Source organism: Pelodiscus sinensis, unplaced genomic scaffold, assembly GCF_049634645.1.
Source record: "Pelodiscus sinensis isolate JC-2024 unplaced genomic scaffold, ASM4963464v1 ctg154, whole genome shotgun sequence".
NCBI lineage: Eukaryota > Metazoa > Chordata > Testudines > Trionychidae > Pelodiscus > Pelodiscus sinensis.
The window spans coordinates 30,101-41,570 of NW_027465870.1; the positions used below are offsets into that span (position 1 = coordinate 30,101).

Sequence of the window (11,470 nt, forward strand, 5' to 3'; positions counted from 1 at the left end):
TCACAGGAGGGGAGTCCAGGCCTGGGACACCCCCACCTACCAGACCCACAGGAAAGAGGGGGCAGAGCCGTGGCTGGTTGGGGGCTGGGAGACGGCAGTAAGGAGCCCATAAGGGGGCTGGAATAGGGGAGGTAAAAGGGGAAGGGGGCTGGACGGCCCATGGAGGATTGGAGGGAGAATGGGGCTGGGAGGGACATGGGGAGTTGGATGCAGAAGAAGGGACTGGGAGACATGCAATGTAGGGGGCTGGGAGGAACATCCGGGCCTGGGGAAGATATGGGGCAGGACATGGGGTGGGGGGAGGGGCTGGCAGGGACATGGGGGCACGGTGCAGGTAAGGGGACTGGGGAGTGCATGGGGGGCTGGATTCAAGTGAGGGGACTCGAGAGTACATGAGGGGCTGGATGCAGGTAAGGGGGGTGGGGGGACATGGGGGGCTGGATGCAGGGGAGGGAGGGCTGGGGGGATATGGGGGCCGGATGCAGGGGAGGGGGAGGGGGAGTCTGGAGGGAGATGAGGGATTGGATGCAGGGGAGGGCCTAGGGGAATTAGATGCAGGGGAGGGGGGCTGGAGGGAGATGGGGGGCTGGATGCAGGGGAGGAGGGTCGAGGGAGATGAGGGGCTGGGGGGGAGATGGGGGCTGGATGCAGGGGAGGAGGGTTGAGGGAGATGAGGGGCTGGGGGGGAGATGGGGGGCTGGATGCAGGGGGGGCTGGATGAGATGGGGGCTGGATGCAGGGGGGGTTGGAGGGAGATGGGGGGCTGGATGAGATGGGGGCTGGATGCCGGGGGGCTGGAGGGAGATGGGGGGCTGGATGCAGGGGGGCTGGAGGGAGATGGGGGGCTGGATGCAGGGGGGCTGGATGAGATGGGGGCTGGATGCAGGGGGGGTTGGAGGGAGATGGGGTCTGGAGGGAGATGGGGGGCTGGATGCAGGGGGGCTGGATGAGATGGGGGCTGGATGCAGGGGGGGTTGGAGGGAGATGGGGGGCTGGATGAGATGGGGGCTGGATGCAGGGGGGCTGGAGGGAGATGGGGGGCTGGATGCAGGGGGGCTGGAGGGAGATGGGGGGCTGGATGCAGGGGGGCTGGATGAGATGGGGGCTGGATGCAGGGGGGCTGGAGGGAGATGGGGGGCTGGATGCAGGGGGGCTGGATGAGATGGGGGCTGGATGCAGGGGGGGTTGGAGGAAGATGGGGTCTGGAGGGAGATGGGGGGCTGGATGCAGGGGGGGCTGGAGGGAGATGGGGGGCTGGATGCAGGGGGGGCTGGATGAGATGGGGGCTGGATGCAGGAGAGGGGGTCTGGGGGAGATGGGGGGCTGGATGCAGGGGGGGTTGGAGGGAGATGGGGGGCTGGATGAGATGGGGGCTGGATGCAGGAGAGGGGGTCTGGGGGAGATGGGGGCTGGATGCAGGGGGGCTGGATGAGATGGGGGCTGGATGCAGGGGGGCTGGAGGGAGATGGGGGGCTGGATGCAGGGGGGGCTGGATGCAGAGGGGGGGCCTGGGTGGAGAGGGGGCGGGGGGAACATGCGGGGCTCGCGGAGTCCCCCCCCCCAACTCACCTCCCCCCAGCGCCTCCAGCCACTTCGCAGCGCTGCTCTCAGACTGACCCCGCCCCTCCCCCGCCGGGCTCTGCTGCACCGGAGCCCCGCCCACCAGGGGCGTGGCCTGCGCGCCGCCCCGCCCCATGCGCGCCGCCTGATTCTGAGTGGAGCCCGCAGGCGCCCGAGGGCTCTGATTGGCTAACGTGGCCGGTGCCCGGCGGGGGAGGGACACGTGGGGGAGGGGACGGTACGTGCTTCAAGGTCTTAAAGGGGAAGTGTCACCAATTCCTAGGGAGGGGCGCGGGGCGGGAGGAAGTGGCGGGCGGGGCGGGGCGGGGCGGAGTGAGGAAGGGGCCGCCAGGCAGGGCAGGGAGAGGGGCGGGGCCAGAGTCGGGGGGCGGGGCCAGGGAGGGGGCGGGGCTGGAGGACCGCGGGCCATCGAGCGGCGGCGGGAGCGGCTCCCTCCGCTCAGCGCGTGGCGGCGACGGGCCACTTCCGGTTTCCGGTCCGCGCCGGCGGCTCGCTGCGGTCTCCGAGCAACATGGCAACGGCGGTGAGCGCGGCCGCCCCGCCCCCCCGGGCCCCCCCGGGCCCCCCCCGCGCGCTCCCCCCCCCCGCCCTCCCTGACCGGTCTCTGTCTCTCCGCAGAGCACGAAGGTGCCCGAGGTTCGCGACGTGACGCGCATCGAGCGCATCGGTGAGTCCCCCCCGGGCCCGGCTCGGTCTCCATGGCAACGGGGCGCCCCTCGTGCGGGGCGAGGAGCGGGGCAGCAGCGGGGGGCGGGGCGAGGGGCGGGGCAGCAGCGGGGGGCGGGGCGAGGGGCGCGCGGGGCGGGGCAGCAGCGGGGGGCGGGGCGAGGGGCGCGGGGGGCGGGGCAGCAGCGGGGGGCGGGGCGAGGGGTGGGGCAGCAGCGGGGGGCGGGGCGCGGGGGGCGGGGCAGCAGCGGGGGGCGGGGCGAGGGGCGCGCGGGGCGGGGCAGCAGCGGGGGGGCGGGGCGAGGGGCGCGCGGGGCGGGGCAGCAGCGGGGGGGCGGGGCGAGGGGCGCGCGGGGCGGGGCAGCAGCTGACGGTGCCTCCCCTCTGTCCCCAGGCGCCCACTCCCACATCCGCGGGCTGGGCCTGGACGATGCGCTGGAGCCCAGACAGGTACCGGGGGGGGGGGGCTGAGTGGGGGGCGGGCGCCTTGGGGGGGTGGAGCTGGGCAGGTCTGGCAGGAAGGGGGGGTCCCCTATGGGGGGAGGCTGCACGTGACTGGGGTAGAAGGGCGGGTCTGTGGGTGTGGGGCGGGGGGGCGGGGGGGGGGCTGGCCGGACCCCCCCTTGCCAGCACCCACCCTGTCTCTCCCCAGGTCTCGCAGGGCATGGTGGGCCAGCTGGCTGCCCGGCGCGCCGCAGGCGTCATCCTGGAGATGATCAAGGAAGGGAAGATCGCCGGCCGGGCCGTCCTCATCGCTGGCCAACCGGGCACCGGCAAGACGGCCATCGCCATGGGTACCGCGCTCAGGGCACTGGAGTCCCTCCTTGCCGGCTCCCCCCCCATCCAGGAATCCCCATCACACGCACCCACCCCTTCCTTAGAGTCCCTGCCCCATCCGAGGAATGCTCTCACGGGGTGTCTGCCCCGCACCCAGGGAATCCGCCCCCTCTCCCTGCCTGGGAATCCCTCCCACCCTGGCACTCTGCTGTAGATGGCTGGACCCTTCGAGGGAGTTGCCCTGCCCTGAGTGGTGGCTCAGGAGCAGGGATCCTCGGCTTGCCTCTCCCCCCGTGTAACTAGGTCCCCCCTGCCCCCCAGGCATGGCGCAGGCACTGGGGCTGGACACGCCCTTCACGGCCATCGCGGGCAGCGAGATCTTCTCCCTGGAGATGAGCAAGACTGAGGCGCTGACCCAGGCCTTTCGGCGCTCCATCGGCGTGCGCATCAAGTGAGGGGCGGGCCTGGACCCCAGGGTTCTGGCTCAGCACTGGTGGGGGGGGCTGGGGGGTAACAGCAGGGGCTTGGGAGCCTGGGCTGTGGGGTTCTCGTGCTGGCTCTGGGAGGGGGGTGGGTAGAGCAGCAGGGCTGGGAGCCAGGCGGGTGCCATAGTGGGCACAGAGCTGCCTGCCCATGGGGGGCGATTGGGGAAGCTGTTCCTGTGTCCCAGGGAGCCACTGGCAAGATGTGGGGGGAGGACTGAGCTTGGCCCTCTCCTTCGCCACAGGGAGGAGACCGAGATCATTGAGGGGGAGGTGGTGGAGATCCAGATCGACCGCCCAGCCACCGGCACCGTGAGTAGGGCGGGGGCAGGGTGGTGGGGCTGGCTGGCTGGGGACAAGACAACTGGCTTGGCTGGCACTGCCATGCTCCTGCCCCCATCTTGTGCCCCTCAGAACAGGTCCCCTCCCATTCCCTGCCCCCCCCCCGAACACGCCCCTCCCTCTCACCGGTCCCTCACTTGTGATGTCCACGTGCAGAGTGAATGTTACGTGTGCGAGCAGGTGGCGACTGGCCCATCCCCTCCATCATGGCGCACGTCACGTTCATTCTGGGCGTGGACAGTCTGGCCGGGCTGGGGCCAAAGGGTTCGGCGGGTGGGAGCAGGCTCTGGCTGGGGGTGTGGGATCCGTGGTGGGGCTGGGGCTGAGGGGTTTTGGGTACAGGCTCTGCCAGGCCTTTCTCACTGCCGCAGCTCCGGGCCAGGTGCGGGGCGTGTGTCTGCCCACCGTGGCAGCTCTAAGGCCCTGAGCCCCTGCACCGGGGGGTTAGAAGGCTGCCCCGTGGCCACACAGCTTAGGGTGAACTTAGCCCCCATTCCCTGCCTCCCCTCTGCAGGAACTGGCCTCTTCCCCCCCCCCCTCCCCCCAGAATGGGAACCTCCCATTCTCTACTCCAGCCCCCAGCAAGCCTGCCCATGGCCGGTGGGCCAGTGCCCATCCCCCCACTTGCTCTCTGCCAGGGACAGTGGGGGAGGGGGGTCTGACCACACACCCTACCCCCGTACGCAGGGCGCCAAGGTGGGGAAGCTGACGCTGAAGACCACGGAGATGGAAACGATCTACGACCTGGGCAGCAAGATGATCGAGTCGCTGACCAAGGAGAAAGTGCAGGCGGGGTGAGTGGGGGGCTGACGGGTAGGGAGGGGGCCCTGTGGGAGTTGTGGCTCCACTGGAGGCGTCCATACAATGGCCCAGTGTTCTCACCGGCCTGGGCTGTGACCACCCCTCCCCCCCAAAGCTGACCACACCTCTCCCTGCAGGGACGTCATCACCATTGACAAAGCCACCGGCAAGATCAGCAAGCTGGGGCGCTCCTTCACCCGGGCGCGCGACTATGACGCTATGGGCGCCCAGGTACGTGCTGGGCTCTGAGCCCCCCACCCATTGGGAAATGCAGGGGGGGGGGCAGTGGGAGACTGAGGGGGACGGGATCTGAGTTGTCCCTTCCCCCAGACCAAGTTTGTGCAGTGTCCGGATGGGGAGTTGCAGAAGCGCAAGGAGGTCGTCCACACCGTGTCCCTGCACGAGATCGACGTCATCAACAGCCGCACCCAGGGCTTCCTGGCCCTCTTCTCAGGTACCCCCCTGCGGGGCCCCCACTGCCCCCCAACTGCCCCACCCAGGGCTTCCTGGCCCTCTTCTCAGGTACCCCCCTGCGGGGCCCCCACTGCCCCCCAACTGCCCCACCCAGGGCTTCCTGGCCCTCTTCTCAGGTACCCCCCTGCGGGGCCCCCACTGCCCCACCCAGGGCTTCCTGGCCTCTTCTCGGGTACCCCCATCACACCCTCATCCCCGTGTGCCGGCCCCTCCCCTCTCCCCCGGTCACAGACTCACAGGACTCCTGTGCTCCGTGGGGTCCCTGGGGGAACCCCCTTGAGGGCCACTTCCTGGGACTGCCCCTCCCAGAGCCCCCAGCCTGTCTGTGCTGTGGAGCCCTGTTCTCCAGCTCGAAACAGGCAGATCTATTGAACTTTGAACCCAGCACAGGAACCTGCAGGCCTGGCCCCCCTCGGCCAGCGTGTCCTTCGCCAGCGGCCCCACCCTGGCCTTCGTCTGTCCCCAGAGCCCCTCTCCCCTCCTCCGTCCTACCCCTGGCCCAAGCTGGGCCCAACTGGGCAGGGCATCCCACTGGCCAGACCCGGCTGTGCCGCCCGAGCTGGATCTGCTGGGCTCCAATTCTGTGCTGTGCCCTGTACCAGCAGCCCTCCCCCCGATACACCGGGGGCACTGAGCGCTCCCCGAATCCCCTGGTTCGTCACCCCTCTCCCAGGGTGCAGCTCCTCCTAGTACACCTCTCGCCCCCCCCCCCCCCCCCACACACACACACCGTTCTAAGCCCCTGCAGGCCCCTCAGGGACCCCTGGGCTCCAGCCCGAGTGACTCAGTCAGCATTAGGCAGGAGAGTTCGTGAGCATCTGGCCCCAACACAGGAACCTGCCTTGAGCCTGGGCCCCTCGGCCCAGTACGGTTGGATCTGTCCTGCAGCCGGCAGCTCTGGCTCCCCCACACCCCCAGCCCAGCCCTGCCCCCCCAATGGCTTCTAGCAGAGTCCTCCCCTCCCCCCCAGCAGCTCCTCCCCTGGCCTTTGACCCAGGTAACCAGGTCCCTGGGCCCCTCTCCACTCCGCCCCCTCTGTCCTGTATCCCCGTGTCCCCCCACTGGCCAGACCCGCTATGCCGCATGATCTGTGTCTCCTACGCCCCCCGTGTCACAGAGGAGTGGGGGAGTCCTGGGCCCTGCGCGCCCCCCCACCCGCAGCCGTCAGGGAGAGCGGGAGGGTCTGAGGCGACGGACCTGGCGCAGCACAGACCGGTCAGCGCAGGGACCAAGCGCAGTCAGGGCAGCCCAGCTTGGAGAGAGGGGCCCAGAGCCAGGCCCTGCCTCCCCAGCCTGCCCCCCTCCCAGCTCCCAGCCCTCCTCTTCCCCCCAGATCTTTGTCCTGCTTCCTGGGCAAAGGGTGTCACCTGGCCGTCCCCCTCCTGGGCTTGGGGCAGGAAGGGTGTCAGCCGGTGTGTACTGGGGAGGAGTTGCACCCGAAATTCCCATCCCCATTCAAGCACGGGTGCAGGGCCCAGGGAAACTGAGGCGCACCCACGGGGTTACTGTGGGACAACAGAACTCGCATGTAGCGTACCAAGGAGACTAGAATCTCCCATTCATCTCTCTCTCTCTCACGCACACCCACACCCCTCCACTCCCGGCCGGACACGCACACCTGCAAGGCGGGGCTCACCCCTGGTCCTGTGTAACAACCAACTCTCACTCCCCCGCCCCCCGGTCACACACTCAGCACATGGGGAAACTGAGGTGCAGACACACTATCCGGGTAAAACACAGCACCCCCCTCTCCCACTTCCTCACGGTCCCCATTGACACCCACTTCCAGGGCTCCCTGCCCTTTTCCTGGCCCCCGCGGGCGCAGACTCCCCCCCCCCCCCCCCTCCAATGCCTGAGCCCCCAGAAGCTGGGTCCCTGGGTCCGGAGCATTTGGAGCATGTGTGCTGGGGTGTCGGGGTCGAGCGGGGCCCTTCCGGGGCCTCAGCTCCTGTCTGTGCCCCCAGGCGACACCGGGGAGATCAAGGCGGAGGTGCGGGAGCAGATCAACGCCAAGGTGGCTGAGTGGCGTGAGGAGGGCAAGGCCGAGGTCATCCCAGGGGTGAGTGGGGGTGATCCACCCGGGGGGTTAGCAGGGGGAGGTGCTGGCTGGGGACCCCCGGGGGGAGCTGAGGGCTAGTTGGCTGATTCCTCGGGGGGCACTGGTTGGATGATCCTGCGAGAGGGGCAGTGGGGGCTGACTGGGTGATCCTGCAGGGAAGGACTTGGGGGCTAGTTGGGTGATCCCAGGAGGGGTCCAGGGGGTGTCACTGGCTGAGTGATCCCGTGAGGAGGCAAGTGCAGGGGCAAAGCGAAAGGGCTGACGCTAGTGCGGCAACCAGCCGAGAGAGAGTCCAGCTGGCAGCCCGTGTGTCTCCCGGGGGTGCACATCCACACGACTCAGTGCACAGAACAGTATTTAATCCGCACAGGGTGCAAGAAATGAGCAGGAGCGTTGGGAGGGGAGATCGCTGGGGGGGTCTGGTGGGGTGACGCTGGGGGGGTCTGGTGGGGTGACGCTGGGGAGGGCGGCGGGGTGACCCAGCCGTACCACTAGGTGCTGTTCATCGACGAGGTTCACATGCTGGACATCGAGTGCTTCTCCTTCCTGAACCGGGCGCTGGAGAGCGACATGGCGCCCGTGCTCATCATGGCCACCAACCGCGGCATCACCAGGTGGGCACCAGGGCAGGGGCAGGCCGGGTGGGGGCTGTTGGGGAGGGCTAGAGCCCCCCCCATTCCTGAGACCTCGCTCCCCCAGGATTCGCGGCACCAGCTACCAGAGCCCCCACGGGATCCCCATCGACCTGCTGGACCGGCTGCTGATCATCTCCACCTCGCCCTACAGCGACAAGGAGACCAAGCAGATCCTCAAGATACGGTGAGGGGGGCCACGAGTGCCCCTGCCCGGCACCCTGCGCTGCCTCGGAGCCGCAGGTCCCCCCCTCTCCCCCCGGGGTCGCATTCTCCCTGGGGGGAGCCCCTTGGCTTTGACCCTTGGAGCCTGCGTTGAGTGCCCTGGGGAAGCTGGACACCCGCAGGGAGAGCCCCCCAGCTCCTGGCTCTGACTTGGCCAGAGGGACGAGCCAGGGGTGTTACTGGGGGTCCAGGCCCAGCGTGGGGAGCCCTGGGTTAGCGCCGAGAACAGAAATTCCAGCCTAGTCTGAGCCAAGGGCAGAGCTCCTGGACGCCGGCTCCCCCCGGCAGCCCCACACAGAACAGCTCCCCGGCCCCTCCCAGCCAGCTCCCTGCCCAGGGCGCCCGTGGGGGTTAGCTGCTGGGTGCCAAAGGGCCATTGTCATGTGGGCCCCTCCTTGGACGTGGGGGGCTGGGCCCAGCCAGCTGTGGTGGGACATACCTGGGCTTGTGCAGCCAGCAACCCCTCCCCCGACCACACCCCTGGGTGCCCCCAGCCAAGGCCGCCTTCCGGTGCTGCGAGCTGCCCCCCAGCAGTGCCCTGGCCCTGTCTCCGCCCCAGGTGCGAGGAGGAGGACGTGGAGATGAACGAAGATGCCTACACGGTGCTGACGCGCATCGGGTTGGAGACCTCCCTGCGCTACGCCATCCAGCTCATCACCGCCGCCAGCCTGGTGTGCCGCAAGAGAAAGGTGCGGCCGGGCGGGGCAGCTCGCACGCCTGGGTTCTCGCCCGGGGGTCCGGACACCTGGGTTCGCTCCAGGCTCTGGTGTGGGGGGGGTTGGGTAAGCTGGGCTCCACGCCTGGGGTTCTCTCCTGGCTCTGGAGGGGGTGGGGGGCCCTAGGGCCAGGCTCTGAGCCAGGCTGCCCTCTGCCCCCAGGGCACGGAGGTGCAGGTGGAGGACGTGAAGCGGGTGTACTCGCTGTTCCTGGACGAGTCGCGCTCCACGCAGTACATGAAGGAGTACCAGGACGCCTTCCTCTTCAACGAGCTGAGTGAGTGGGGGGGCACCCAGGGGCCCCTCTGCCCCCAGTGCCCAGGTGTGGGGCTCCCCCGGCTCAAGGGGGCAGGCAGCGGGGTCCTCTCCATCTGCCGCTCGGGGCTCTCACTGGGCATCTTCCCCCAAAGCCCGGCCCCACACTGACTCTCCCTCCCCCACTGTTCTAACCTTCCCTGTTTCTTGCAGAGGGAGACACCATGGACACGTCGTGACACCCCCCTCCCCCCCCCCCACCTGCTGACCTGCGTCTTTGGTTTCTGGTTTTGTAAAATAAACGTTTTGGACAAATCTACGGCTGGTCTGAGGGCCCCCCCCCGCCCCCCCCCCCCCCGCCCCGCACAGACCCAGGCGGAGCCGGCGGGCGGCACACGGCGTTTATTGCCCAGCCCCTAGGCGAAGCCGCCCGGGGCGCTGCAGAAGTCGGGCCCGATGCTCTGCACGGTGCAGTCGCTGGAGGCCATGGGGCAGAGGCTGCAGTGGCAGCTGAGCGCCACGGGGAAGGTGAAGGTCGGGTCCACGCCGGGCGGGCAGCCGGGCAGCGCCAGCGTCTCGTAGCGCACGGCCCGGTAGCTGCAGACGTGCTGGGAGATGGGCGAGAGCGCGCTCTTGTACACCGGCTCCTGGGGGGAGAGAGGTAGGGCAGGGGGGCGGGTAGCAGCCAGCCCCCTGCGCCCGGCCCGGCCAGCCCCCTGCGCCCGGCCAGCCCCCCGCGCCCGGCCCGGCCCGGCCAGCCCCCTGCGCCCGGCCCGGCCCTCACCTTGGTCTGGCAGTACCCGCTGCAGATGGCCGTGGCGAAGGTCACGCAGACGGGGCAGTCGTCCTTCTCGGCCGCGATGGTGGCGTTGACGGGGCGGCAGAAGCGGCGCCCGCGGGGGGCTCCCAGGGCCCCCCCGGCCAGCAGCAGCAGCAGCAGCGTCCGAGCCTGCAGCCCGCGCTGGGGACAGTACGCAGCCGGGCAGAGCGGGCCGGGGCTGAGCCCTTCCCCTGCAGGGGACGGCGTCCCCCCAGGCAGGGGCCTCTGCCCTGCTCCAGTCCCCCCCCCTCGAGCTCTCACCTGTGGGGGGTCCATGATGGCGGCGGTGTGGTGGGGAGTCAGCACCAGCCCTTCCTGCTGCCCCTCTTATAGCAGCAGCTCCCCCCCCCCCACCCAGCTGGCAGCAGCAGGGAGCCAAGGCCACCCCCCATCCAGCACAGGGAGGGGGTGGCTCCAAGGCCAATGTCACCAGCGTGCTGCTCTCCCCCCCCCCCCCCCCCCTCGCCATAGCCACTGGAGGGGCCAGAGCCGGAGCTGGGACTGCTGGTTTCTCTCCCTCACTCGGCGGGGGGAGGAGGTATTAAAGCAGGGGGGCACAGAGCCTGGCTTCTCTCCCTGGATTGCGGGGAGGGGAGTTAGAGCAGGGGGGCTGGGGCAGGGACTTCTGGTTTCTCGCCCTGGTTCTGCGGTGGGGGGGACAGGGACTCACTCCTGGGTTCTCGCCCTGGTTCTGGGGGGGGGGCAGGGACTCACCCCTGGGTTCTCGCCCTGATTCTGCGGTGGGGGGGGAGCAGGGGGACTCCTGGGTTCTCTCCCTGGTTCTGCAGTAGGGGGGGCAGGGACCCCTGGGTTCTCGTCCTGGTCCTGCCCCCCCACTGCAGAGACTCCTGGGTCCTCGCCCTGGTTCTGCATGGGGGGGGGGCAGAGACTCCTGGGTTCTCGCCCTGGTTCTGCAGTGTGGGGGGGCAGAGACTCCTGGGTTCTCGCCCTGGTTCTGCATGTGGGGGGGGGCAGGGACCCCTGGGTTCTCGCTCTGGTTCTGCATGTGGGGGGGGGGCAGGGACCCCTGGGTTCTCGCTCTGGTTCTGCATGTGGGGGGGGCAGGGACCCCTGGGTTCTCGCCCTGGTTCTGCATGGGGGGGGGCAGCGACCCCTGGGTTCTCGCCCTGGTTCTGCATGTGGGGGGGGGCAGGGACCCCTGGGTTCTCGCCCTGGTTCTGCATGTGGGGGGGGGCAGGGACCCCTGGGTTCTCGCCCTGGTTCTGCATGTGGGGGGGGGCAGGGACCCCTGGGTTCTCGCCCTGGTTCTGCATGGGGGGGGGCAGCGACCCCTGGGTTCTCGCCCTGGTTCTGCATGTGGGGGGGGGGCAGGGACCCCTGGGTTCTCGCCCTGGTTCTGCGGGGGGGGGGCAGAGATTCCTGCCCCCTCTCCCTGGCTCTAGGGAGGGGGCTGGGCTCGCGTCTCCTTTGCCAAGGGCAGGCCGGGCTCCCCGGAAGCCGGGGGCTGGCGCCAGCTGCGTTGCCAGGTGAGAAATCTCCGTGGCCTCGCCCGCCGCGGCCCTGGGCAAATCCCCCCCCAAGGCAGGTGGGCAGGACACCTGGGTTCTCTACCTGGCAGCCCCCCCCTTTGAACCCAGCTGTCCTGGTGGGGGGCTCACCCCACGGCCGGGAAAGGGCTG

The 11,470-nt window shown here is 69.8% G+C and overlaps 2 protein-coding genes across 2 annotated transcripts; one reads left to right on the forward strand and one right to left on the reverse strand.

Moving 5' to 3' along the window:
• The first annotated feature begins 1,995 nt into the window (after positions 1 to 1,995).
• Positions 1,996 to 9,326, forward strand: RUVBL2 (RuvB like AAA ATPase 2). Its single transcript, XM_075915861.1, has 15 exons — positions 1,996 to 2,104; positions 2,200 to 2,248; positions 2,642 to 2,697; positions 2,900 to 3,041; positions 3,346 to 3,475; positions 3,752 to 3,818; positions 4,536 to 4,642; positions 4,787 to 4,880; positions 4,980 to 5,103; positions 7,088 to 7,182; positions 7,678 to 7,796; positions 7,882 to 8,001; positions 8,599 to 8,728; positions 8,918 to 9,032; positions 9,224 to 9,326. Exons 1-15 carry the CDS (start codon positions 2,093 to 2,095, stop codon positions 9,247 to 9,249), a joined length of 1,386 nt encoding a protein of 461 aa, XP_075771976.1. The 5' UTR covers positions 1,996 to 2,092; the 3' UTR covers positions 9,250 to 9,326.
• Positions 9,327 to 9,397: 71 nt separating this feature from the next.
• Positions 9,398 to 11,438, reverse strand: LOC142824162 (lutropin subunit beta-like). Its single transcript, XM_075915866.1, has 3 exons — positions 10,092 to 11,438; positions 9,795 to 9,971; positions 9,398 to 9,657 (listed from the first exon to the last, which is right to left on the reverse strand). Exons 1-3 carry the CDS (start codon positions 10,104 to 10,106, stop codon positions 9,427 to 9,429), a joined length of 423 nt encoding a protein of 140 aa, XP_075771981.1. The 5' UTR covers positions 10,107 to 11,438; the 3' UTR covers positions 9,398 to 9,426.
• Between the last annotated feature and the right edge of the window lie 32 nt (positions 11,439 to 11,470).

Bases quoted from the DNA above. Each gene is read 5' to 3' on its own strand.
- LOC142824162 (XM_075915866.1), bottom strand. The intron at 9,658-9,794 runs GTGAGGGCCGGG...CTCTCCCCCCAG, and splicing joins GCGGGTACTGCCAGACCAAG to GAGCCGGTGTACAAGAGCGC.
- RUVBL2 (XM_075915861.1), top strand. The intron at 3,476-3,751 runs GTGAGGGGCGGG...CCTTCGCCACAG, and splicing joins TCCATCGGCGTGCGCATCAA to GGAGGAGACCGAGATCATTG. The intron at 7,183-7,677 runs GTGAGTGGGGGT...CCGTACCACTAG, and splicing joins AGGCCGAGGTCATCCCAGGG to GTGCTGTTCATCGACGAGGT.